Consider the following 27,528-nt stretch of genomic DNA (forward strand, 5'->3'; position numbering starts at 1 on the left):
AAGAAGAAAATTAACTGTTTGTAGTACATAGGCAGACATCAAACCTCTTTTCACTGTATATGCATTCTCACCCACGGTTCTTTTAAAACAAAAATTGACACTTTGGATTCATCAGTCCTGGCAAACTATCCAACACTTTTATTTCCAATTTCATTGTTCATTTCTGATATAAAAATCAAACTTCCACAAATAATTCTTCAGAACAAAAAACCTAAATGATTTATATGTAAACAATCGCATGCAGCATTTATAATGCGCAGTAAGAAATGCACAACTGTTTGGAGGAGATACACAGTGCGTATGATGTCAAGATTCAAACAAGGGTTATGTAGTGCTGATGGTTACATTTCATAGAGACAGCTGCAGGCACTGCCGTAAAGCACAGAAAAAACACAGTTCTGAACAGCTGTACTTGTCTCATGCCCAGGCCTCAACTCCCCACTTCAGGTTTGGGGGGAATGACTTAGTCCTTCTCCATATTCATAGAACAGTTCTGAATTCATCAAAAATGAAACTTGGCACGTGTGCTTCAACAACCTGAGGGATACAGGAAGACACAGTTAGGCATTTGCATTATCCTTTCATCCATTAACAAGCACATCTAATCTATGACTCAAGCACACACAATACTGACCTGAGTCACCTCGGTGTTAGGATGTGCTTGGTGAACAAAGCAAGGAAGGAACAGCACATCCTGTGAGGAAGTGCGAGAACCACAGGTACTGTGTAAGACTGGAGGAATGCTGCCACCCTCTCTGCTGTCTCCACACAGCACCAGGCTGGAGTGGGAGCTGGACAGGCACCAGCTACATCAGACTGACCTTCTACTACACTGACTGTGAGCTGGGAAGTGGAGACTGGAAGAATCTCACTCTCTTCATTGTGAGTATTAGCTGGGAAATGGCTTATTCAAGAACACCTGAAGTACAGCCTATATACAGCAAATGGGATTATGACTTATTTTTAATTCCACATAAAAATAATAAATCATCTTCAAATGTAGTTAAGTTGCATTTAACCCTGAAATAAAGTCCCTCTAGAAGTCGAGACTTTTAGAACTTCTCTTGCATAAGAGAAGTTCTAGAAGAACTTGTATAAGAAACTTCTCTTACCTAAGAGGTAGGGAAGCTGCCTGGGAAGTCAGGCTTTCAGAGGAAGGGAAAAAAAAGACTGGATGTATTGTTTCACCAAAATTCAGACTTGCTAATTAGATTTTGACCTGTGTTTAGAATACCGCTAAGCTTATCATTATTTGGCAATATCTTGGAAATTCCATTTTTTGTCCTTCCAACAGCCCCCAGCAATGTAGACTGAAGTTTAATTTAAACAGACTTGTTTTAAAACTGCACAAAGCTGAAATCCTTTATTAATACTCATCTATTTATTCCTGTGGTAACAGGACTGATCTCTACGAATCAGGGCTGCTTCTGCATCAGCAGGGCCCTGACCTGTTACTTGTTATGCCACTCCAGTGCAGTAAAACTGGAAGGTGTGGGGAGCCCTCTGCCTGGCCAGACCCCTTCATTGGATGTAGTGGAGTGGGACCACACGTTCCCTGCTCTTGTTTCCAGGGCAAACAGCTGGGGTATTTCAGGGGCATATTTAGAGACACGGAATTCTTTCTTACCTTTCTTGGTAACTTTGTGTAGCGAATGTAATCTTCCAAGAACATGAGGGCACCCACTACATCAGCAGGCATTTCTGGAATCTTCTGGCTAAAATTAAACGACCATGGAGATCACATTCTTACTAATTGAGCAGTTATTTGGATAAAATTACCTGAAAATGCCAGCCTCCCTTACCACTAGGTGTGGAAAAGGGACACCTTCCACTAAGTCTGACCAGGCTGGTCAGAGTCCCATCCAACCAGGTCTTGAACACTTCCTGGGATGAGGCATCCACAACTTCCCTGGGTAACCTGTTCCAGTGTCTCACCACCCTCATGGGAAAGAATTTCCTCCTAACATCTCATCTAAATCTCCCCTCTTTTAGTTTAAAACCATTCCCCCTTGTCCTGTCACTCCCTGTGCATGTAAAAAGATCCTCTCCATCTTCTTTATAAGCTCCCTTCAAGTACTGAAAGGCTGCAAATGTCAACTGTACTCTGCTAGAAAAAAAATACTGCAAAAGCAGTGATAATACTACTGAAGCTCTCTTCACAGAGGTAATACTTAGGTAAAAAGTAAAACACTGATACCTTGTGCACTGTTCCATCGTTGAACGAATAAACTGACCGATCAGAGCCAAAAATTGCTCTGTGTATCTTGAGTGAAACTGTTTCAACAGGGTAAGGAGCCCCAGAACCAAAGGAAGCCAGTCAATTTGATCAGCTGGCCGCTTGCACACAACTCCTGCACAGAAAGAACCCACAAAAATATACATTTATAAAACAGAACATATTCTTACAGCAAACTTATGTAAGATACTCTTCATTACTTTTTTGCTGTGTTTCCCCTTTTGCTTTTCCACACATAAAAATTCAAAACTAATGTAACAACTGCATGTCTTCCATGGTAAATGACTTAATGATATTAATAAGGTATAGGACAGAATGAGAAACTCAGGAATTTGGATTCTCTTTCCTACTACATTGTATTTGGCTTCAATATTGTAACAAAATTGTCTCAGCATGATGGACTAAGGTCAGAAACTGTGTATTTTCTATGGAGGTAATTTCACTATCTTATCTACAGATAATTTCACACAGGATTTCATTAGATTTAGACAAACAACAACTTATACATTACCTAAATTTCTGTTGTACTGAAGTTTTGGAAACTGGGAAATGAGGAATAGGAAGTTGACGGTGGGAAAGTATGGCAGACGTTTTGTTGTTATGTATATCTGAGGGGAAATAAAAAAAAAAAGAATAGCCCAGTTGTTTTACATATCATTTTTTTCTCAGTTAATAATCAATAAAATAGAAAAAAGCAAACTGCACCAAGCACCAGAATGTATGCCTGACCTTATTTAATGGATTGTGAATGCCAGCAGCTTCCAGATAAGCTGTGATTTCATACAAAAGAGTGTTGTCTTCTTTAGGATAAGGTAGTGATGGGTTCTGATAATGTGCTTCAATGTCAGCCAGTATTGCTCTAAAAGGCAAATAGATTTATTATATTAAATATTTTTTGAAATTATCCCCAAATAAACCTTCCGTGATGCCACACGTCATATTAATGTAAAAACTTCAAAGACACGAAACTGTTACAAGCAAGAGTAAAACACCTTTTTCAGAGTATCTTTTTACAAACATCATATTTGTTTCCAAATCAGGACCCACATTTTCACTGTTCCTTCTTCTCATCTAAGTATGACCTCAAAACCAGGTATAACCAAATGCCATTAGAAGGTGCATGTTCAAACTAATTACTTGCCCAGATATTATTTATGCTTTATGTTTTTCTTGGGTTAAAATTCAAATACTCATCAACAAAAACATGCACACAATCTCCACATTTTGCTGTAATTTAGATTTTAAGGATTACTGGGCTGATAACATTTACATCTCAGTGATACATGCAGCTCTTCAGCACATTCTGCTCCTTACTTATTGAGATTTTCCAAAGCAGCAGCCAAATGCTTGGAGTCAAACCTGCAGGAATAATTTAATTCATTGGTAATCTGTCGTCTTAAAATCTGCATCTGACCAACCTATTGAAACAAACACAAAAAGGGTGGGGTGTTATACTGAAGGCAGTCAAGGAAGAGTAAAGTCAAGTAAGGAAAAACTTAATGAGTAGCAATTTACAGTTAAGCAGATTACACGAAGTCCTCATTACACCTAAACAGCCTTTGTAGGGCTGCCCAAAGCACAGACAGACATCATGGTTGGATCTGCTCCCTCATTTTGGTACCAGGCACGGATTCAGCCCACCTGCAGTCAGATCTGACCGACCCCAGCTGTGTGGGGCGCTCAAAGGAGAGATGAGTCACAGCGCTGGAGATTTACACACAGTTCCTGGTAGCAAATACAGGCTACGTGAAAAGTGCACAAAAATGGTAATGTGTATAAAAAACCCAGTTACTTGTTTTTCATTGGTAAGTGAAAATGCTTGTACTCTGTTCCCCACTTCTCCCTAAACCTTAGGATCAGCAAGGCAGGGGCAAAAACCACCAGAGAGGCTCGTGGCAGTCAACCCTCCCCTTCCCTGACCCTTCCTCTTCCCTCCAGTAACATAAACATTCAGAGCAGTCTGAAAAATGCTGGTCCCAAAGTATAATTACAGAGACAAAATAAAGAGCCAGGTTAAGGATTTGTTTGAATCTTCAGCATGGTACAATGCCCTCTGTGGGAACAGGGCAAGTCTGGGAAATGCTACTGCTCCAAACTTCAGCCCTGGGCACATCATGGTCACAAGGCACTGTGGGGAGTCTCAGAGCTCCTGATACTGAACACTAACTTGGTCTTCCCAAATCAAATCTCTAGTGCCAGACTCTGCTTTTGGTGAACTATTCCTTATGAATCTCAGTGATGCTCCTTATGAAGCACTTTCTGGAGTGTGAGCTGCCCATACAAATGAAGCTCAGGAGCTCTTGCCGAACCAAGCCTGCTTCACTTGTGATGCTACACAATTCCAAATCAACACAATACAAATTGTAAAATAAGCAGATTAAAGTATCACCGAATCAATTAGGTTGGAAAAGACATCTCAGATCATCAAGTCCAACCTATAGCTGAACACAGCCATGTCAACTAAACCACAGCACCAAGTGCCAGTCTTTCCTTAAACACCTCCAGGGGTGGAGACTCCATCACCTCCCTGGGCAGTCTATTCCAATCTTTAATCAGGCTTTCTGTGAAAAAATTCCTCCTAAGGGCCAGCCTGACCCTCCCTGGCACAGCCTGAGACTATGTCCCCTTGTTCTGTCACTTGTTGCTTGGGAGAAGAACTGACCCTCACCTAGCTACAACCTCCTTTCAGGTGGTTGTAGAGAGCGATAACATCACCCTTGAGGCTCCTTTTCTCCAGGCTAAACAAGCCCAACTCCCTCAGCTGCTCCTCATAGGACTCGTGGTCCAGACCCTTCATCAGCTCTGTTGCCCTTCTCTGGACTTGATCCAGCACTTCAATGTCCTTCCTGAATTGAGGGGCCAAATATAACCAAAGAGCCTGGAGTGAATTCTGTGTAGGAGTAAGTTACATAAACCTACCTTCATTATGGAGTCTAAATATGCTGTCCAGATCTTCTGTGTTTTTGCAACTGCTGCAGAATAAATCTTGTTTGAATTTGCTGAGGAAAGCAAAAGGGTGAGGCATTAAAAACAGAATAAGAGCAATAAATGCAAGTGTCCAAAGACAACTGCTTTCTTCCATCTTAACCAGTAAGCACTTACCTATAATTCCTTTAAGGGGACTGACAGCACTCATAAGTGCTTTTAAGGTATCCTGTACTGCCCTGTCACGCAATATATTTTTCTGAAACATACTGAGGAAATTCTAAATAAAAGAAAGAAATAAGTAAGTAAAATCCTCACACATGCACTCTATGATTAATCTTGATGGCACAAGAGCCACATTGTTTAACAGCAGGGAAAGACTATTTCCACAGAACTAGAGTTGAGGAATTCTGTAGCTAGACTCTGTTCTTTTTGGAGTTGTGTTAATCAATGTTAGGACAATTAGAAGATCCCCCTCATCATGTAATACCCACTTGGAAAACTATTAATTCAGTTTTTCAGGCAGAACTGTCTTTGCTGATACTTATTTTCCTTAAAATCTTTAACCAGGTTAGAACTGGATTCTCCTCAGGAAACAAAAAAACTTGGTTTCACATAGAGGTATTAGGGAAAGTCACTACATAGAATTGACACTGTATTTATATCATGGTAGACCCAAACCATCTAATCTTTGTTGATATCTAGACAGAAGGATAGAAGTTGACCTGAGATCAACTTCTAAGTACACACACAGGGTACACTTTCAAAAAGCATCCTGTAACACACAACCTGGCATTACACAGCACCTTTACTTAAGAGCACCAGCTTCCATAATTCTATCTGTAACTGAAATTCTTATCTATGTGTTCAAACACCCATTTTCAAATGCTTTGGATTTCAGTTTACCAATTTAGTAATTAACAGATTTTTTAATTTCACTAGAAGTTATTAAACAATAAAAGCATCGTGACCTTGAGAAACTGAAGTTCAAAAATTACCTGCAGTTCCTTTACAATCATGAAACACAGCAGCCTGTCTAAGCCATTGAGACCAAAGGTACCCAAAGTATCCTGGATCTCTGAGAAGAGACGACTATTGGTTACTTCCTGATGAGTCTTGATATCATACCAGGTGTTCATTTGGTCAATGTAACACGTGATTCTGAGGAAAAAATAAACAAACAACTACTTCAGAATCAGCTGTAGACAGTTCCTGTGATAACGTGAGTAATGAGTTATCCTAATCAGCTAATTGAGAAAGAATCTCCCAGTATCTCAGGTGATGTTTAGTTATTCCTCTCTTTGCAAGGGTTCTGTTCCCTGGTTTCTCTCTCTTCCATTTCACAGAATCACAGAATATACTGAGTGGGAAGTGAACCATCAGGATCATCAAGTCCAACTTCTGGCCCTGTGCAGGACATCTCAAGAATTTCGCCATGTGTGATTCTTGATCATTACCTTGTCCAAGTGCTTCTTAAACTCAGACTGGCTTTTTTTCCTTCTTAGGCTAAAATCACAACTTTTCTTGACTAATATTTAGGATGGACTGGGTGACTATGGTTTTGGACAAAGAGGGTCATATGACAGCTAATGAAAAACTATTTGTTGTATATTTGGTTTGTATATGGTGGAATTGGAGCAGTACAATCCATAGTGATGTAATACAAGCTTGTGACACACAGTACTTACTTTGGGTCTGTGATTCTCAGGATTTCTCTGCAGAGCCGACCAATAAATGTTACAGATTCATCCACAGGTGTGAATTTTGGTATAGGAATATGAGTAGACTGGTATATGCTTTGCCAGTCTTGAATCTGAAAAGTTAGTTTTAGAGTAATTTGCAACAGAATGAAGCAAAGACAAGAATGAGTCTTATGACAAAAAGATATTAAAATATTCTGGTTGGGGTACTTTCCTCTTCTGATGTGCAACTAATGCAGAAGGGATGCTGAAATATTTCAAAATAAGGTAGGGGCAGATGTTTTACGCAGTAATTCGAACATTTACTTCAAGTCACAACAGTATGAACTGTGCACAATGGGTGTATATGCTCTATCTGCCACAGGCTCTAACAGCCAAATAGAAAGACACTTATCAACTTTTTAGTTGGTTTTGGGTTTGAACTGCACCTTTGTTCTTAAGAAGTTATTGCACTCCTGTTCCACGTTGTAGTTAATAATACGAGATACTTCCTCTTGCCAAATTTTTAAACCATATATGTTGACATAATCCTGGATATATTCAAATGATCGATGGAATCCGTCCATTGTAGCTGCCATTTCTTTCAGTTTGGGCATGAGTTCACTTGGCTACAGATAAACAATACAACAACAACAAAAAGATAAAACCAAAACTAAGAACAGGTAGGATTCAAAGAAAATGTAAAAGGCTTCTAAATGCCCTGACAGAACAACCTCTAGAGCATTTCACAATGCTCCATCCAGAGCTTAAAAGCACTGAGAAATTTATCAAAGTTTGTTTGATATCTGAAGTAATTCTTACTAAATATTTTTCCCCATGCTTTTAATGTTTATTTTTGGCTTTAGGGGTACTAATGATTGATCTGGGAGTGTCAACAATCTGTACAGGAGTCACACTCCTTATTTTACCACTGCCTTTCTATGTTTACCTGGCATATGTATCAGTCATGACAGTCAAAGGCAGAACTGTGAATTCAGAATCGAGAGGACACTTTGGAAGAAAAATATATTTTTTTAATTCCATATACTCTTTAACAGTTTATAAACTCATTTGAACATCAAATAAGGCATTCCAAATAATCTGTACAAGTTCAAACGTGTACTTTTTTAGAAAAAGGAAATCTGTACAGAAAAGCACAAATTATTTTCTAGAAGGCAGTAAAATAAAAGAGGTCCTTGCAGACCCAAGATGAATAAAAAATTAAAATCAAATCAAGCTCTAACATACCTTGGCTCTAGGATTAAAGATGAGGCCCCTGTGAAGAGCCAGGGCCACCCTTTTTACCAGCTCCTTCCTTATTCCATCCTCTAGTAACTGTTTTGGGTCCACCTAAGTAAAAGAAACATATTTTTCTTAGAGTCACAAAGGTATAAAAAATATAATGGATTTAGTTTGTACCAAGAAAGTTATAAATACTTTTGATAAATACGAAAGCCTTGCTAACAGATGCACTTTCCCACCAGAGCTTGTCCAAAGAATAAAAATTTATATACTTCTACTAAATAAAAATTTCTTTAAGTTGAATGGCAAAGGTTTGCAGTTCTCATATTCAAACTTTGTTCATGCTCCACTGAGAATGTTGTACAATTCTAAGAAGCCAGTATGCATTAAGAAGTGTATGTTTCTTCAAGAATACCTGCTTCTGGTCCTCAAAGAGGTATCAATGTAGGCTTAATGTAGGAAGGGCAGTTTATACCAGTAGAAGAAACAGCTCTTCATAAAAACTTTCCAGTTAGAAAAACCCCCCAAAGATCACCAACTAAGGTGGATTTACAATAGGCACTGTGGTTCTCGACAACCTTAAACCTTAGTTCTTAACTGCCTGCCCGTTTAGGCATCATTGTTTGAAAATCTGTATGCAAACTTGTATTTTCTTGTCTTTTTATCTTTCCTCAAGGTCTCATACATTGTGCTGAAATCTGTGCTAAAGTGCTAATTGCCACCAAATGACTTTTTCCTACTGGAATAATGGATCATTACCTTGATGATACCAACTAAAGTAGTTTTCATCATGAGGATTCCTTCAGTGAAGATGGAAATCGCATGGGTTAGCTTGGCAACCTTTAACAGAAAGAGAAAACACCATTTATTGAAGCGATTCAATAGATTTAAATAATTACTCTAAAAAAAAAATCTATCTTTCCCAGTGGTAGCTTCCTATTTTAGATTTAAATAATTTGCATTATATACTTCCAATTTTACATCTTGTTCTAGACTTACTTATAGTACAATAATTACCTTTCTTTTAATTAGATGAATATAGGTGTCTTACCAGTAGGAAAAAACATGTATCTCTCAAGGGATTCAGAGAGATTATGGAAGGGAAGACCAGCTATATCTCATGTGTACAAAATGTCATGGACAAAACATTTAGAGGGTACCTTTTGAAGGACAGGGACACAGCTCACAGTAGTCATTCCATAACAAAGCCTGCTACGACAGTGAGTCCACTTCAGTATTTGCACTGATCTAACACATTCACTTAAATTTTACAATTAAAAGTATCCTTATGCTCAGAGTACAGACAAGCCAGTCTTTTGCCTTCCAGGTATTTACAATATAGAAGAGACTACACAGTTCAGACCCACAGTTCTACAGAAACCAAAAGTGAAAAGCTGTTGTATAAGGTGTTTTCCCTTTTCCTCCTCAAAATAAACCATTACCGAACACTACCTCCTCCTCCATTCCTATCCATACAAAAATCAGACTGACTTTACAAAGTGTAATGGAGGAGTCTAAACCTAGTGTTCACGTCTGAACATCAGCTTAATCAGAGATCACAGCTTCTTTGCATAAAACACCTAACAAGTTAACACTTTGGTAAAATCTGCTGGGAAAAGTTGGCATCTTAACTGATCATAAGTCTTTCTTTGACGGAAAGACTTACTGGTCTACTCCATTTTTTGCATCTCATTTTTCTCTACTTAAAATAAAACCAAGTATATATAAAGTTTGCTCACTCTTCCAGACTGTTAACAGGGCAGCAAAAATCCCATAGACAAAATGAGCAATAGCAGCTTTATCTGATCAAATCAATGTGCCTCCGTTCTCTCTTCTCATTTGAGGGGAGCAAAAAGCTCAACCTTGCTGGCTCATCCTATCTTCGATCTTCTTTTCTCGGAACAAGCATGCCAAATCTGGAGGGCTTCATTTCAGAGTCAGGTTTTTAGAATTCCCTCCCCTCCAATAAATAAAAACATCTTTATGCTCATTTATAAATTTATTTAGTTTTCCTCCCCTTTTCTATAAGATCAGAAGTTGAGACTTTTACAAATAGTAGTGGAAAAGTTACTCTTCTGTCCTCATGAAACCTAAGGTATGCTCACAATAACACTAGTCAATTTTAACTCTTAGTCAACAAATCCAACTTCACTGTTGAAGTATAACTCTATGGAGCTGTATGTATATTTAAACTTAGGTTGAAGTTGGCCACCTATAAGGTTTGCTTTTACAGAATTCCCTGTTTTAACTGCACCTCATATCGTGGTCCAAGCTGAGCATAATCTCGTAGCTTGTCCTTATCCAGGCGTGTAGGCACTTCACTAATATCATGAGTCTGAAGCTTTATAATTTTGAGAAGAGATGTAAACATGCTTTCTGGAATTATCTGTAGAACCTTCGTAAATGAGAGAAGAAACAAACACAGTATACTCTCATTAAAAAGTAATCTTCAATTAAGAAAAAGCAATTAGAGAACAAGGCAATTATGCCTTTTAAACACCTACCTTTCTTACATAGGAAACCAACTCGCCAGAATAATACTGTGACACACTGAGGAGATCGGGACTGTTTGCTTGATTGATGCGGAGAAGAGGCAAATCAAGTGCAGAAGCAAGCTAGAAATAAAGTTAGTATTTTAACTTCATGTGTTTGTTTTTCTAATGTAAATCACGAGTTTTCTTGGTCAGGCTCTTAATCTCAACTCAAAGCACTAGATTGTTCCTAAAGAGCACTGTTACATCAGGTTTTCCAATAGAAAAAAAATAAATTGTTAAAAGTAAAAAAAGTCCAACAGTCCATAAGGTTACCTTCCTCTTGTTTTTTTTTTTTTAATCTTAACAGCTGCATGAGAAATTTCTGTTGTAGTTTTACATTTGATGCCAGAGCTTCATCATGACAGACAAAGGGCACAGCCAACATAACTTTTGTAATTCCTTCAGCCTGCTCTGATCCATATGCAGAGGATCCCACCTCTGGAGACATATGTACCAATGTCTCCAGCAAATAACTGTAACCAGTAAAGCCTGTACAACGAGACTTATTTGCCTAACAGCAGCAATATAAGTGGTTGCATAAAAAGCCAAGCATAACTTGGTTGTACTTTCTTTAGAACTAACCCTACTGTCTAAAAGAACTGGATATAGAAAATGCCGGTAAAAGGAAGTTTTGACAATTCTGTGATCTTAGAGCCTTAAGGCCTTATTAACAAACCTCTTGGATGGACCTGCAGTGTTCAATTACATTCAGTACTGTTCATATTTACCTTTAGGAATGTGGCTCTGAGTTTAGTTACCATAGATGGACTGACTCTTATGCTTTCCTGCATAATAGACGTAAAGCTGGGGTAGGAAACAAAAAAAACAAATCAGCTTCTTCCCCTGATCATATTGTCAACTGTTAAATCACTTGACACCAGTGTAATGCAGAAATGGTACAGACTAAAGAACTTCACTAAAGGAGGATTTTTGTTTGAAGAGATACTGGTTAGAAAAACCCTGTATGATAAAGGGGTAGGTGGGGCAAAAGAAGAGGGCATCAGGGAGTGGTAACAGCCAGGGTAATGAAGTAGCAGCTCAGCAAAATCACGCCATGGAAAAGGTTCTCTTGAACATTTGTCTTTCCTTATTTGTTTTTGGTCAAAATATGACCTCCAGTATTTTAGAGAACACTTAATTAGACTAGAGGTTGGAGACAGAAGGTTAACAAAGCTGATATAGTTAGAACTGGATAGACAGTAGAAAGTTACACTATCACTTAAACTGCAGCTAACAAAATGACAAGGATGGCTGTTATCTCCTATTCAGGCTGATGAGAGTTCAATATACTCAACAACTCATAGAACAAGATTTCAAGGCTGATTTTAAATTGGAAATTTTATAGTATTAATTATATTTATGCATGTTATTTCCCACAAGTTTTGCAAATGGTGACTGACAGGAAGAAAAAGGTCCTGCTAACATACCTGTCAATTAATTGCCAAGCATAAGAAAGATCACCAACTATCTGCATGGTGATCAAGACCTCTTCCTTAATGTTGATGGTTCGGATCATCTGATGCAGAAATTTCCGTGTGTCAGCCAGAAACTGGCAAACTTGGAGGTTACTTTCCAGCTGGTGAAACTCTTGGACCTAAATTTAAAAACCAACCAAATAAAATCCATACAAGGACTCCTTTTTGTTTTCTATTTATCTTTAAGGACAGTAATACAAACATTAAAATTGACATATCCATTCAGGATGTTATTGCAGTAAGAAACTTAATAAATCCTGGCCTGTTTTACAGTGTATTAAATAATAAATTTCACAAAGTTACTCAAGGAGCTGTACTGTGAAACATCATACAGAGTACTCTTCTATAACCTGGAAGTAGAAGAAATGTACACAAAAAATTATGGATATTTTTATTTTGCCTTTCAAATTACCCTTTCTAGCTTCAAATGAATTTATCTTTAGAAATTCTAAAAAATGAGTAATGTTGCCAAATAATGTTTAATACTGAATTAATTCTTCGAAAAACCCTACTTACCCTCAGCTACAGGTGGCATGACTTTTCATACTATATCCCTTATTTTACAATCCCAAGGTCTACATGAAACTTCTGCTTACTGTAGATATATAACTGCAAAGACCTAATGGACTTAAACAATTGTTAAAATGCAGATCTGTTTGGTATCTCTGCTACTGGAAGTCAGTGCATGTGTAAAAGTGTTCTGTTGTTTCAGGATGAGATCATTTATCTCAAAATGTCTCTGCCATACCTCCTCCAGAGCCTGTATTAGCTGTACAGTTTTTCTGCCTGCTGCAGTGGAATCATCGTAGTTTAGAGACATTATTTGCTTGGAGATTTCTCTGAACCAAGCCTGAAGATTTTCTATGTAAGAAAAAGAAACATTTAATCAAATCTCTGCGTGTATGATAAGCAGGGAACTTGTCAAAACAAACAAACAAACAAACAAACAAACAAACAAGCTATACATGTAGAATACTATTTTTAAAAGTTTTAATTTCACTGGTACATTTCTAGTCTTTCAACATGCAGGCTTGTAAAGTGCAAACGCTTTGGTAAATTTTACATACAACATTAAAAAAAGTACCAACATAAATGGGCATTAAGAAATCTTTACAAATATGATAAAGCACTTTAAACATAAATTTCTGTTTTATTAACTGTTTTACAATGTTAATTGCCTTGGCTGTTGCAGCTTCTATGTTTTAGATACAAGTTTGCTAACATCAAAAAGATAAACGGAAATATTTCAGTGAGGTAATTCTGCTTTTAACCGGAAGCAAATGAAAAAATTGCCTGTATTCTAAGCTCTGTTGTTTTGGATTGATCACAAATGTCTCCCTTACATTGAACACTTTATGCCATGTTCCTGAACAAATGAGAAAGTGATTTACAATTCATATTTCTCTACCAGTTCAAGAGAAAAAAACAAAGATGCTTCAAAAAACTGAGCAAGGGATTTGTAAAGAAGTATAGATTCAACTTTAAGCCCTTGGAGAACTTGGAGAATACTATGCAGTGTAGAGAGGAAGTAAAATAAGGTTTGAAAAGATGCTGATACACTTGAAGTCCAGGCTATAGCCAGGGAAAGAATGAGAGGAGAGGTTAAACCACCCCTATATTTAATGGGCATGATCATCTTCTCACTCCTTTGTACATAGAACACAGTAATGTGAACTCCATTATATATAGAAAAGTGAGCTGGCATTTTTTAGTTTTAGCCGGCCTATCTAAATAAAAGGATAAAAAATACTTTTAAAAATAGGGCCATCTAAATATTAGGTACCTAAATATCGCTTACACATGGAATAGATGCTGAAAACCTAAAGAAGACAGCAAGTAAGAGACCTCTGTGGCAGCTGAGGGACATGAAAATTGTTCTTATTATCAGTATTACCCTCATGTATTTTCTTTTACAAATATAAATCAAAATTAGTATTTCCCCCACAGTTTAGTTTTTAATAATTACCATTTTTCTCCACTCTAGTAAGAGGTTTAACTCCTGAGAAGACATCAGCAAGCTCAGTCATCCTTTCAGATCCTTCTTTTTTATAGTTCTCCCATTTCGCTTGTTTTTCTGACAGCATCTGCTTGAACATCTGTCGAAAAACAAAGCATTTGGTTTACAAAACTGGCAAGAAGGCATGTCACAATAGATGAAATAAAATACTGAAAACAGATGGAACTGACTTAGTGATTACTACATAACCTCAAGGTCTTGGTATTAAATACAAAGGTAAAAATAAGTAAGAGATACAGAGATTGTAATGGACATACAGTGACAGAAGTTATACTAAATTTTATAAAACAGTACAATGCAGATTTTTTGATTTTTAGTCACTTTTAAAAATATCCAGTAATTTTTTCAGCTTAGAGATTTTAGAAGACTCTCATCTAATGTTGACTTCTACTTCACATAGTCATCTCAGCCTATGCAGGAAAAACCAATTCAAAACAGAATGGACATGAGGTTAAGCATACTCTTAAATACACTACCAGGTTGTACCAGAGCACTAATGAGCAATTTTTCATACATAAGTGTAAGAGTTTCCTTAGTAGCCTATCCTTAATATACATAGGCTTTTGTCTCTGTTTAAAGAAAGCCTGAAAGAGAGAAGTATGGCAGGATAAAAGCTTACACATCTTCCTCAACAGACTTTATTATGCCTGTTGTCAGGATGTTCATGCAAAATTCTGAGTAAATATAAACACACTGGGTAAGAATGAAACTTGCCAACTATTGAGAAGGCTGCAAAAGTTACTTCTGAGCAATAGTAGTTTGTAATCTTCTGTGGGAGTCTCACAATTAACAAATCAATAATGCACTATTGAATCTACTGCTCTATTCTGTCATTCAGGAGAAAATGCTGAAAAGGCACATTACCTCTTTCAAAATGAATTCAAATTGAGCTGTATCCAAAAGAAGCTGGAAAAGGATCCTGGAATTGTATCTTGAGTCTGTTAGAATTTGATCCTTTATCTGGCGGAGACGTTTGTTATTTGGATCACAAGCTGCAAATGGAAAGACAACATTTCTCCATTGTTACAGAATTTGGCCAAGCTTTCAATTTGTAAAGAGATTCTAATAGCTTGAAAGCAAAAGCATTTTGCTCTGATATATAAGTCCCCACTTACTCTCCATTCACATGGGTGTCACTGCCCTTGTACAACCCTTCCTTAGAACAGGATATAATTAAGGTTTCTGTGGTGCTTCAGCCTTCTTAAAACTTCTGCAGGCTTCTGCAGGTATGTGAATCTAGTCCACCTGACTGAGAAGTCCAGAGATCAGTATTTCTAAAACCATCACAAAAGGTGTGGAGGTGTAACAGAAGTCCTCTCGCACACCAAGAAGCCTCAAAGACAGCATGAGCATTCAGCCAAGGGAATGTCTAAATGTTTACAGACATTTAAACAGGGTAAGTTTACAGACCCAAACTCACATCAGAGACATTACTCAACAGATTCAGTTGAATTTCAGTTCAACAGAATAACCCCCTTGTTTTTAATCTGTTAATTACTAAGATTTTAAGAAGTTGGCTAATGCTTTCCTTTTGGAGCTAGGTAAACTTTCAGGAAGATGTTCCCAGACTTTTTCTGCAGGGTATTGTTCATCAGGATCATGACTTCTACTCATTTTTATACCTGTGTCTGGCTCACAAGAACCGAGGAAATGCACATGTGCTGTTTTAGCCAAGACTTTAGGAGACTGTTAGCAAAAGACCAACAATCTTTTGCAAACAGTAGATGAAACTGTTGACTTCAACAGCAGCACACGCTGAACTCCCCTCAGGACCTGACATGAAGCACCAGTATAGCAGGACTGACAGCTCTGCAACAGGTATAGCACAAAGTCTCACCTGTGTCTGCAGTGTGAAGCATCAGCCAGCGGATTGCTACATTGCAGTCTCGCAGGCAATTCAGCAGCTTGGGAATATTGTCCAGCACCAGCTCTTCCCTCAGACAGCCCTCCTTGAGAAACTGCTGCACCTGCGTGTGCACTCGCTCAGTGACTGCAGCGTATCTGCTTGCCTTAAAACACACAAAGCTTGCATCAGTATAATCCTTGCCCCAAATGGAATATATGATGTTCCCGAGAACTCAAACGGCACACAGATCAAAAAAGTGCTATAAAAATTGCATCATTACTAGTAGGAAATATCATACATTGCAACTGCATGACAAAGGATTCAAGAAAAACTTTAAAGGAAAGAGCCTACACAGGAAGCATAATGTTTCAAAAATGCAGACTTGTAAACTTTCCATATTCACTTATGTACTCTCGAGGAATGAGTCCTAAAAAATGGTACTAGTATTTTATTGCCTAATGGGAAAGAACAACAACAAAAATCTATCACAGAATGGAAATACTTTTTATAAATTAAATGTCAGGGCAGGAGTGATTGGTGTCCTGGCGGGGGCATAGAGTGGGGAAGGTGGCATCATGATGCACAGTGGGAGCTGTGGCCCTCCACTGAGATAGTTTAGGTTTTATTTCTGCTTGGATTGATTGACTTTGGGGTTTTGTTTGTTTTCTTGGTGTGCTTTAATCATTTAGTAAGTAGAGTGAACCTTGCCAACCAACTTTATCGACACTTTTATATTACACCTGTTTTTGCTGATACCTTACTTAAAATGACTTTAAAACACCCATTCAGGACAAATTGCTGTAGTTGGCAGGATGGCAAATGACATCCCTTACTACTTACAAAAGCATGAAATAAGTCCAAGTCCTAAGTTCTCGGATGAATGGGCTTGGGATAACTGGCATGATTGGAAAGCTGTGGAGGAACATCTAAAATTTGCAAGGGGCTGGGAAAGAGAAAGGAATTACTTGCAAGATGTTAGGCATCTGTCTAGAAGCTGTCTGAAAGCATAGAAAAGTCGAGGGAGGGGATTGTCCCGCTCTGCTCTGCACTGGGGTGGCCTCACCTTGAGTATTGTGGCAGTTTTGGTCACCACAGTATAAGAAAAACATTAAGCTATTGGAGAGTATCCAAAGGAGGGCAATGGAGATGGTGAAGGGCCTTGAGGGGAAACTGTATGAGGAGCGCCTGAGGGCACTTGATCTGTTCAGCCTGAAGAAGAAGAGACTGAGATGAGACCTCATTGCAGTTACAACTTCCTTATGAGGGGAGGAGGAGCAGCCAGTACTGATTTCTGCACTCTTGTGACCAGTGACAGGACTTGGAATATCATGAAGCTGAATCGAGGGAGGTTTAGCTTGGATATCAGGAAAAGGTTCTTCACCCAGAGGGTGGCTGAACACTGGAGCAGACTCCACAGGGAACTGTTCCCAGCAACAACCCTGACAGAGTTCAAGAAGTGTTTGGATGATAGTCTCAGGGTCATGGTGTGATTCTTGGGTTGTCCTGTGCAAGGCCAGGAGTCTGACTCGATGATCCTTGTGGGTCCCTTCCAACTCGACATATTCCATGATTCTATGATTTAGCTACCATCAGTCAACTGATTAGTTGATCAAGCAAACAACCAGCCAACACAACATTACTCACTGTTTTTCAGGCATGGAAAAAATTATTTCACTTAAGAAAACCCTTAACTGCATTGTATCATACAACATTCCAGCATCATTCTTTTAAATCAGATGCTTTTCCACATTATTGCTTAAGTGGCCCCACGTAAAACTGAGTGCTTCACTCTGTCAGCATAAATGTGTGACTGCCAAAACTGCGCACTATGCAAAAGCAAACACTACAGTCAGCTTAGGGCACCCCAATACTGAACAGCATGGCAACGAGTGCTGGCAGCTGTTCAGTCAAGTCACAACGCTGAAACGTTTAGGGTAAACAAAACACTGTAAGAGGAAGTGAAACAAGAAGGGCTAGGAAGACCAGATTTTGAAATTTTCAAGTATCTTTAGCTCAAAGTTATGTACTCAAAGTATTGCACTTGAATGCAGTGCAAAGAGTTGTATGCAAGAAGAAGACACATGCATTATTGACATCACAGAATATAACTGAGATGCCCACACTGCTTGCATCTTGCTAAAAATACTTAATTTTGACTTACGTACCTGCTCTTTGACATTTGAAAGATCCAGTGTGTAGTTGAGGGCAGTTTTAGCAGCTTTGTAGGGTTCCCATGCTTCTGCTAGATTTACAGTGATTCCCATGTAAATGCTAATGACCTAAAATTGGAAGCAGAAAAAAAGAAGTTGCATTTATATTAAGAAAAATACATAGTTTTCATTTAGCAGTATGACAGAAAAGGACATACTGTGGGTATTAAGAAGAGATAACTAAACTTTTTTGGTAGCTGTACTTTTTGCTCTTCTACCTCTGGAAGTCAAGACTTTGAAATAAGAGGCACAGACAGTTAATTAGAGGCTTAGTTCTGAAAACAACCTGACAGTTCTTTCAGTCAGTATACATGATCCTCTATTTCCCCCCCCATGAACTTACGACTTATTTTTCATTTCCATGATGCTCTAAAGAAGACTGACGAAAGAAACTAGGGAAACAACCATGATAGGAGGGGAAAAAATCATCTGAATTAAGCCTACTGTGAGGATGCCCAAAGTACTAAATTGAAATGCAAGGCATCTTCCACAGTGACAGAAACAGAAGGAAATTATGATTACACTGTGTGATTTTTAAGGAACAAAAAGGAACTGATTTCAGACTCCTAGCACAAGTTTGAGTGATTACAAATGCAGAATTGTGATTGACTAACAAGTATTTGTAAGATAATTGCTTAAAAATGGAAGACTTGGGTTACTGACAGATGAAGGATATATACAGAGCTGGGGCATTATGAGCTTTGTCACTCTATTGCTCCAATATTCCTCCATCCAGAAGTGATCACATCGATGGAGACACTATCAACCTTTGAGCTCTTCTGACAGTGTCAAGTAAAAGCAAATGGGACACTGATCTGCTGATATGAAGATCCTTCTCATACTGTTGAAGTGAAGCTCATTATTTCCTGTAGATGACAGTTCCCTGAAAGGCTACACTTCAACTGCTAACAACCATCTGAATTCAGTCTAGGAGTCAGGTACTCTATGCAATGGAGCTAACTCATCCGTATCTGACCACAAGAAGATAGGTGTTGTCTAAAAATATCAATATGTACTGTGAACTCAAGTTAGTAAAAATGCTGGCATAATCAAAAATTCACAATGGCAAGTCCTCATTTCTAAAAATAAGTTTGCAGTTTTCCAGAAATGGAGGGGTTCTGATATGTACCAAAATAGCCACCTGTTGCAGTTTCTTCCCTCCTTTCTTCACTTTTCCACTTATGGTACAATTTGAAACAAACATAAATACAGAAATTAATGTACAGTTTCTTTTTTAAGTCTGACTGCCTTTGATACAGACTACCTAGGGACTCTATTCTTACAGGCCAGCCTATTTCAGTAGCAGTTTTTTGCAGACTAGGGATTCTGGATGGAAATCCTAAATCTCAATACTGAGACACAGTAATTCCATTTTGATCACTGCATCTGGAAAGGTCTATAGAATCACACATAGTGACTGTTTTGGACTCTAAGTTGTTTGGACAATGGCATGGAATTAATCCTTAAACAAGTTTTCAAATAACATCAGTGTGGGATGATTTGTTGGAGAGCAAGACTGTCCTCCAGAGCATCCTTGACAGGCTGATAGAATTCACCAGGTGAAACCACATGAAGTTCAGTAATGATAAATATAAAACCCAAAGCCTTGCAACAGCACAATCTGAGAACTGGCTGCCTATGTCACAATTCTGCAGAAAAGGACCTAAGTGTCCTGGTGGACAAACCAAACATGAATGAGACATGGAGCCTTATAACAGCAAAAAGTAATCATACACTTGGCTTGCCAGCCAGACTGCAGCCAGCAGATTGAGGGAAGTGAGTCTTTTCCTCCAGTCAGCTCTCATGAGGTCACATTTAGAGTAACATGTCCACATTTGGGCTCCTCTGTATGACACGGACATGGACAAACCACAATGAATTGAACAGAAGTCCACTAAGGCACTTATGGGGACCCAGTATGTTAGTAGAGGCTATGGGAGCTGGGCTTGCTTAAGCTGGAAGAAAGATGACTAAGGGATCTGACTGTTGTCTCCCACTGCCTAAAGGGAAGTTACAAATAAGACAGAGCCAGACCCACCTCAGACACAGGCACTGAAAAGACAAGAGGCAACAGCCACAAGCTACAAAAGGGGAAATTCCAGTTGTACAGACTGAAGAAATTCTTCACCATGAGAGTGATTAAGCACAGACACAGGTGTCCAGAGAGGCTCTAGAGTCTTCACCTTAGATATTTTCAAAACTAACTGGAAAAGGCCTGAACAGCCTCATTTATCTCTGAAGTCAGCCCTGGTTTGAGAAGGAGGCTGGACTAGAAGATGCCTAAAATCCCTTCCAGCACACATTTTTCTATGACTCACTTTATCATGATGGTATTAGAGTGTAGTTGATTAAAGCATTTAAGATGATAAATGATACTTTCAGAGGATTGCCTTCCGTGCTTATCCAGAATGTTTGACTCACAGACTGCTTCACTCTGAACACAGTAAAAATTCCACAGAGAAGAATTCACTCTAGTTTTGGGATATTACTATTTTCTATAATGTATACTGTAACAATAATTAAAATTGTTCCTATCACATTAAATCTGGGGAATTAATTTTAAAACAGAATTAATTTTTACCCAATTATCTGGAAAGTATTTATCCACTATCTCTCTCATTTTTGCTTGTTGAGTGTGAAGAATAGAAGGGTCAAAATACAGTATCACATAGAGCATAGCAGCCTGAGTAGCCAGGGCGGTGCTGCGGTGTTCTGGCAATGGATATGCTGAAACCTAGAAAAAGGGAACAAAACAAAACTGAACAAAACATAGTGCAACATAAGCCACCTGAAAGTATTATAGGGCACATTAAAGAGTACAGTGTATAGACACTAGGAGGCAAGGAGGATATTCAGGTAAGCTGGACATGCTTACACACATGCAGTATATTTACCAGATACATTTCCAGAATATAAAAGTTGGCTGTGTAGATGCCTGCTACCTTTAACAGGCTATAGTAAGAATTTACTATGCTGTAAATGACTCAAAGGAGGAATAAACCATAGAGCATAAGATCATTTGAAAGAAAAAGAGCCAGAAATAAGTATTTTACAAGGACTAGGTATGTTTAGTTCATCTCAGACAGAAACAAGGATTAATTTAATCAAAGAAAGAGGTGATTAGGATGCAGATAATTTAATCTGCCAGGGGGTCAGACTGGTTGATCTCAAGAGTTCCCTTATAACCTCTGTGATTTATTTTTTTCTGCACATCATGGCTGAGTAACTAACCTGAGAATGAATTTGATATTCCCCTTTAGACCCTTCTTCTATCTCAGAGTGACTTACCTGGTTATAAATGTCATCTGAGCGCAGGCGGCCAATCACCATGCTGATGAATGTTTCACTTATGGGAACCCTGCTGAAGTAACTCTCGGGGTAGTTTGGAGGTCTTTTAGCTCCAGGTTGGCTTGAGTATCCAGTGCTTCGAAGCAATTTACAAATATCATCTAAGTTGGAATCAGCAGAAGATCGGGCTGCACTGTTTTACAAAAGAAAGGAACAAAAATACAAGCTATATGACCTAATAATTTCCTTTCCTCCCACTCCTTGTAACCACATCTTTCTCACAAGAAAATTACCAGATACTAAGGTCTGGGAGATTTTTGGTCATTTACTCCATGGATATAATGTTTACCATATTACAGGAGGCCACTGATAAATGTCCTTACTGAAATTCCAGATCAGAACACAAAGCACAAACAGAAAATTGGAACTTTACTCAGGGACAGAAACAAGGAGCTTTATGTTCAGAGGAGTTTGTGTTCCTTTTTTAATTTTTACTTTTCCCTCCCCATTTCTGAATTCCCCTTGTTGATCCACTTCTGCATTCCAGAGTGAAAAAATCTCTCATTATATACTGAGTGGCATAAACACAGTCAAAGTAGCATTGGAATAGGATAGCCCTTTTTTTATATGTGTGAAAGGGTTTGCACTGATACCTTTTGAGACCCCAACTGTCACACCATGATGCTGTCAACTCCCCTGGAAAACTCATTGATTTACTCAATCAAGCACTGTAACTACAGGATGTCTGACTTGCAATACATCTGTCATGTGGATACTTAGGGCTTTTCAGAAGGTTTCCTTGCACATTTGGGAACCTATGATACTTTGACAGCTGCCACATGCAGCCTTAAAGGTTTTGCTGAAAGTTTATTTGTGGACTTCAAATGTTTACTGTAACAGAATGAAAAATCTGCTGCTTGTTTCTGAACTAAAGCTGCAAACAGCTAAAGTAAAGAGCTCTACTAATATTCAGAGAGCTCTGCTGAAATATCTGTATACAGTCAGGTGATGAAAAAGGTCATTTATCTTAATTCAATAACCAAGGTTACTGAATATACTGCATGCTACAGTTTTCAGCCCTGAGTGCTTCTGCATACCTACATACACTACCTGTATCTGTAGTAGGAAACCAGCATTCTTTCTCTGACCTCTCCTTCAATCTTTTGATCAATGACCAGTAGCATGACTCCATATAAATACAGCGCTTCACACTGTTTGGAAAGAGAAACAATTAAGAAAGAAAATCACATAAACCCAAATCTGTAGCAACATTTTAAAGAAAAGCACATATTGGCAAACTAGCCCAATGTCAACTATGCATTCAATACAGTATGTAAAATGGTACGCTGAGGATTTTTGGTCTTTGTTCTCCTTGAAGTGAGTCACAGGATTTCCCTGCATTTGGTAAAATTAAACCTTTGTCTAGTTTGGCACTAAATACTTACTAGAAGCTGTTTTCCATCTTCATTGAGGAGGACTGTTTCTAATGTTTGCTGAATATAAATTCCTTCATTGAGGTCATCTAAGTATCTAGGAATCATGACAAGAAGTTGGTCATTGACTATTTTGCTCTCAAATCATACATCCTCAGAACTCAATTGGTCAATTTTCTCTAAAAGTCAACAGATGCTTCAGAACATTTCCCTAGCACAAGCAGAGTGGAGTTTCTCAGACAAAGAAGAAGAGATACTCTACTATAAAATGGGGGACTGGAACTCCTAGTCAGTGCCAACCAGTTGGTAAAAGTCTCCTTGCATATCCTGATGGTTGTATGTGAAAGACATTAGAAGAACCTGGTAACTTACAGCTCATCCTCTTAATCTTGTTATAGATGGATAATAGCCTGAGAAGGCTTCCATGCAAAAATTTAGTAGAACTGTCATATTTTCAAGTTACCTCAAAAATACCTCTTGGAAATACCATAAATTGATCTCAATTGCAATTTGGAAGGCAGAGCCAAAAATAGAGTATGTTCACCTTAATTAACAGAAGATTTATTCCTATTTAAAGGATTTTCCATTAATACTACTTATTAATAAGCAATATTAAATATTTAATATTTCCATACAAGATCAATAACGAACCCAATTATCATGCTTAAGATTCTCGGGAACTTTTCCTCAGAGCATTTAATGAACCTTTCATTTTGTTTTTTACAGGTCAGAGTAGCAAACTTGAGAATCTGGCAACTCCACTGAAAACTTATGTTCAGGAAAATAATGCCAATGAAAGGTAAAGAAAAAAACTTACCTGATATTCTGTTTTGCAAGACCACAAAAAACTTAGCTTAATGATATGGAGCCTTCTTTTACTAAAAAAAAAATCTTCAGGACAATCTCCAAGATAAAGAAGAAAAACTAGCTCAAGCTTACAATTGGGGAAATGAAGTAGAGAGATTACATGTTTTCAAGTCATATTAAGCTCGTAGGGAAGAGCAGGAGTAAAAGTCAATGTTCACTACAGTTACCCAGGTTATCCATATGTATTTCAGGTACCATACCTGCTTAAATCCACAATATATTTATGTACACTCTGGAAAGCTAGATAAAATCTTGTCAAAATTTCAATGTTGTTTTCACGAAATTCTTCATCTAAATCCAGTAACTCAGGCTTGGCTTCCAGTTTCCCTTCACATGCCTCAGGCCCCTAACAAAAGAAATTCATCTTTAGAGACAGTATTTGACTTCGACCTCTACTTGACTTCTCTTCAGTAGGACACAGATCGCGTACAACCACCATTGTGTGCAAAACAGAGTTGACATTTCTTGCTGAAATAAGGATCTGCAATTTTCCAAGCTACTTTATGATTCAATATTGATTCCACAAAGATGAGTTTTACACTTTGTTACAATCTGCAATGACTTCAAAAATGATTTATCCTATGTAACCAATGAAAAAGAACAGTCAATGCTTTTGGGAAAGCCCTAATGCATCTGAAGCCAGTTGGTGCTTTTTGTTGTGCTAACTATCTCCTGGATGGAATTTTTTTCTTTACACATTGGATCTGATTGATTTTTCAGATAGATAACCATAACATTGAGGGCTCATAAAGCTTAGTACTTTTTGATACATTCAAATTGCTTAAAAGTATTAGACCTGTTTTACAGACTCTGGGTCTAGCTGAGCACTTGTCCCTCAGATTAAGGCAGAAACTGTCATTAACAATTATGGGGGAAAAAGGGTTAGGATAAACAGCCTGACTTCCTTAAAGCAATAATACAACTTTTCTAACTCTTTACCACTGTTACATTTCTCATAACCACTATTTGGTCTTGCCATCACCATCTAAATGAAAATACTGTTAATGTTTAATTGAAAATATTATTAACATTTAATTGAAAATACCCAGCCTACAATTTCTTGAGTTTTTAAGAATGCTTTTCTGCTTCTCTTTGTGCAAAACACCTATAAAAAACAAAGGACAAAAGCAGATCCCAAACTGTCTGTGAAGTTCAAATGTACAAAGTAAACAGTCTCAACTTTCAAAATCTCAAATCTCTCTACTCATTAGGTAATTCTGAGAATCATTAATGCAGAAGTGGTGCGTTCGCAGTAAAAATATCTGTAAATTCACTAATCTCAGCTTTATAAATAAGACTTCTCTGGATTTTTGGGATTATAACTGAAAAACTTTATGCTTCTTTAACATTCAAAAATACTACAGTTTTAAGGATTATTATATTTCTTACCAATTATAGCTATCTGCTTTGAAGTTTTCAAATAATTTCTGAAAAAAAAAGACTTCTAACAAGCACTTTGATCTAAAGGTAATTGTGAAATCATTTGTGCTCAGGATTTTCAGTATTCAAGGCTTACAGTTAGTGCTTGAAATTTACAACTCTTACTAAAATAAAACAGAATAAAACTTTGCAAGTCCCTCCCCTTGCTTTACTATTGACATTTCTTGTACTCTACAATGAAAATAAAGTCAGATTAGATAGTCTTGTAGTTCCCTCTTAAGCATGCTGGAAAACAACAGAGAGAACTTGGTACTGCAAGAAGCTTAATTTTGGAAAGGAAATACGGGCTTTCCATGGATACTACTCCTTGATTTATTTATTCAGCACACGTGACAAGTCCAGCAAATGAACAATCACAGCACTGTCAGACAGGAAAGCAGAACTCAGTTTTCATGGCTGCAAAGAATAAGCTACAGATAACCCAAGAAAGATGGGCATACTGCCCACAGTACTGCTCTGAAGGAAAACAACCAACTGCACAGGCTCAAAACCTGCTGGTGAAAGTATAATGCAATAGTTCTGCAGGAAGAAATAACAACAACAACCACCACCACCACCACCTCCCCAGAATCCAATACTCACATTTTGTATAATTGGTATCTATCAAAGGTCACAGGGTAGATGACTCATCAAACATTTTGGGATTGCTCTTAGATGCACTTAGAACTGCCACCCCCTTCCTGCCCTGATACTCTCAGTGCAGGTACTGGTTACACTTCTATCCTGCCAAGGGCTCTAAGTACAGACCCTTTCCTAGACTGTTTCCACATGTTGAAATGGATGAGGCTGAGTATGATCAAATGTATATAAAACCCTAGTCATCCCAGAAGCAGAACATCAGCATGCAAATATCTTCCTACCTCAATTTGGTTAATTTTTAGTAAAAACTAATCAAATAATCATAGTCAATTCTGAAGAATGCTAGTAAACACAATAGTCAGGAATGGCTGTTTCATAACCTGAAGCATCCTCATGCGGGACAGCAATTCTTTAAGAAGTTTAACAATAAAAGGGCTTACCTTAAAATAACTGAAATCAAATATGATATCCCCATACTTCTGTTGATCAGCTTTGTCCTTTAGCCTGAAAACACCAGGAATAAATTCGGAAAGTCTCAGAAGTTCTGCAATGATGGCATTTCCACAGGAGACAATCCGAAGAATTGCCTGACCACACAGATTGTTTTCAGCCAGAAAATCCACCATTGTGGAGCTGGATGCAACAGGGCAGCAGGTCCTGCAGGTCCGAGTCTAATCGTTAGTCTTTAGGTTATTTTAAGCAAAAAGCCCGATGAGGAAACTAGCTGCGCCATGAATAACCTGTAAAAACAAACCCAGACACATTCAGAGTGCTTTGTGTTCGTGTTTTTGATAGTTTAATTTGTGTATTTTTAAGAATACTCTCCTACCTTTCAATTCATGAAATCTAAATTATCACAGCTTTGTGAAATGAAAAAAAAAATGCATTGACTTCATCTTCAGCACGTACACTGTGTTTGACACAGTGACCTGTGTGACCAGGCAAGGGAAGCATGACCTTTTGTACCAGGAAAGTTGAAGAGCACTACTGAAGAATGGAACGGTCACGAATCCCGAAGCAATCGTGACCACGACTGGGAGATGAGAGCAAGGAAAGCAAAAACACTTCACAACATGTGTTTTTAATAGTCACTTTAAAAATACAAACAAAGTGACTGCAAGGGGCTTCAGCAACAAGGAAAACTTTCACAGCAAATAGAAATGACACAGCTCTGTTCCTTTACTTATTGCTGAAGGACTCGCTTCCACGCTGTGGTTGCATTTCCTGGTCAGTTTTATTCCTTGACATGTTTCCAGCGGGATGGGGCGCGCACCACTGCTAAAAATAAGCGCCTGTATTTCAGGAACATCTATGCGAAGTTATTGAGCTGGCTTGACTTTTCACCAAAAACCTTCCGAACCACTGCGACAAATTCAAGATGACAGCGAGCTGTCCCAAAAATGTTCTGGCCCAGAACGGGCGCCTGGAGCTCTCCCCGGTCCCCGGTGCCGCCCCCGCAGGGCGCACCGCGGGGCCCAGATCCGCAGCGCCCGGACGGGCTCCGAACCCACCCCACCCCATCCCATCCCATTCTATCCCATCCTGCGCCGGCGCCGCCGAACTCACAGTTTGCCCACAGCCGCCCCCCGCTGACCCAGCTCGGCGCGCTCACCCTGCCCCGGCAGCGCGGGGGGACGGCAGCGGACAGGGAGGGAGGGGAGGAGGGATGGAGGGAGGCGGCAGGCAGGGAAGGAGAGATGGAGGGAGGCGGCGGCGCTCCGTGCGACGCGGCCGAACACTCCCGTCACATGACGGCG

At 38.6% G+C, this 27,528-nt stretch overlaps 1 protein-coding gene across 2 annotated transcripts; it reads right to left on the bottom strand.

Annotated features, from left to right (window-relative positions):
• Nucleotides 1-107: 107 nt before the first annotated feature.
• WASHC5 (WASH complex subunit 5) lies at nucleotides 108-27,485 on the bottom strand. Of its 2 annotated transcripts, none has more exons than XM_027684400.1 (29): nucleotides 27,338-27,485; nucleotides 26,212-26,511; nucleotides 23,953-24,098; nucleotides 22,898-22,982; nucleotides 22,563-22,663; nucleotides 21,453-21,645; nucleotides 20,746-20,898; nucleotides 18,120-18,233; nucleotides 15,946-16,117; nucleotides 14,973-15,100; nucleotides 14,058-14,187; nucleotides 12,840-12,952; nucleotides 12,044-12,210; nucleotides 11,345-11,420; nucleotides 10,587-10,697; nucleotides 10,337-10,477; nucleotides 8,842-8,922; nucleotides 8,089-8,190; nucleotides 7,290-7,469; nucleotides 6,850-6,974; nucleotides 6,160-6,322; nucleotides 5,339-5,441; nucleotides 5,156-5,235; nucleotides 3,551-3,654; nucleotides 2,966-3,095; nucleotides 2,748-2,844; nucleotides 2,198-2,351; nucleotides 1,628-1,715; nucleotides 108-537 (listed from the first exon to the last, which is right to left on the bottom strand). In XM_027684400.1, the coding sequence occupies exons 2-29, from the start codon at nucleotides 26,395-26,397 to the stop codon at nucleotides 481-483; spliced, it is 3,480 nt and encodes a 1,159-aa protein (XP_027540201.1). In that variant the 5' UTR covers nucleotides 26,398-26,511; nucleotides 27,338-27,485; the 3' UTR covers nucleotides 108-480. The 2 variants fall into 2 exon arrangements, with proteins under 2 accessions (XP_027540201.1, XP_027540202.1); XM_027684401.1 differs by having other exon boundaries at nucleotides 27,384-27,401.
• Nucleotides 27,486-27,528: the final 43 nt, after the last annotated feature.

The sequence above is a fragment of the Neopelma chrysocephalum genome, unplaced genomic scaffold, assembly GCF_003984885.1.
Source record: "Neopelma chrysocephalum unplaced genomic scaffold, ASM398488v2 Primary Assembly neopelma1_66, whole genome shotgun sequence".
NCBI lineage: Eukaryota > Metazoa > Chordata > Aves > Passeriformes > Pipridae > Neopelma > Neopelma chrysocephalum.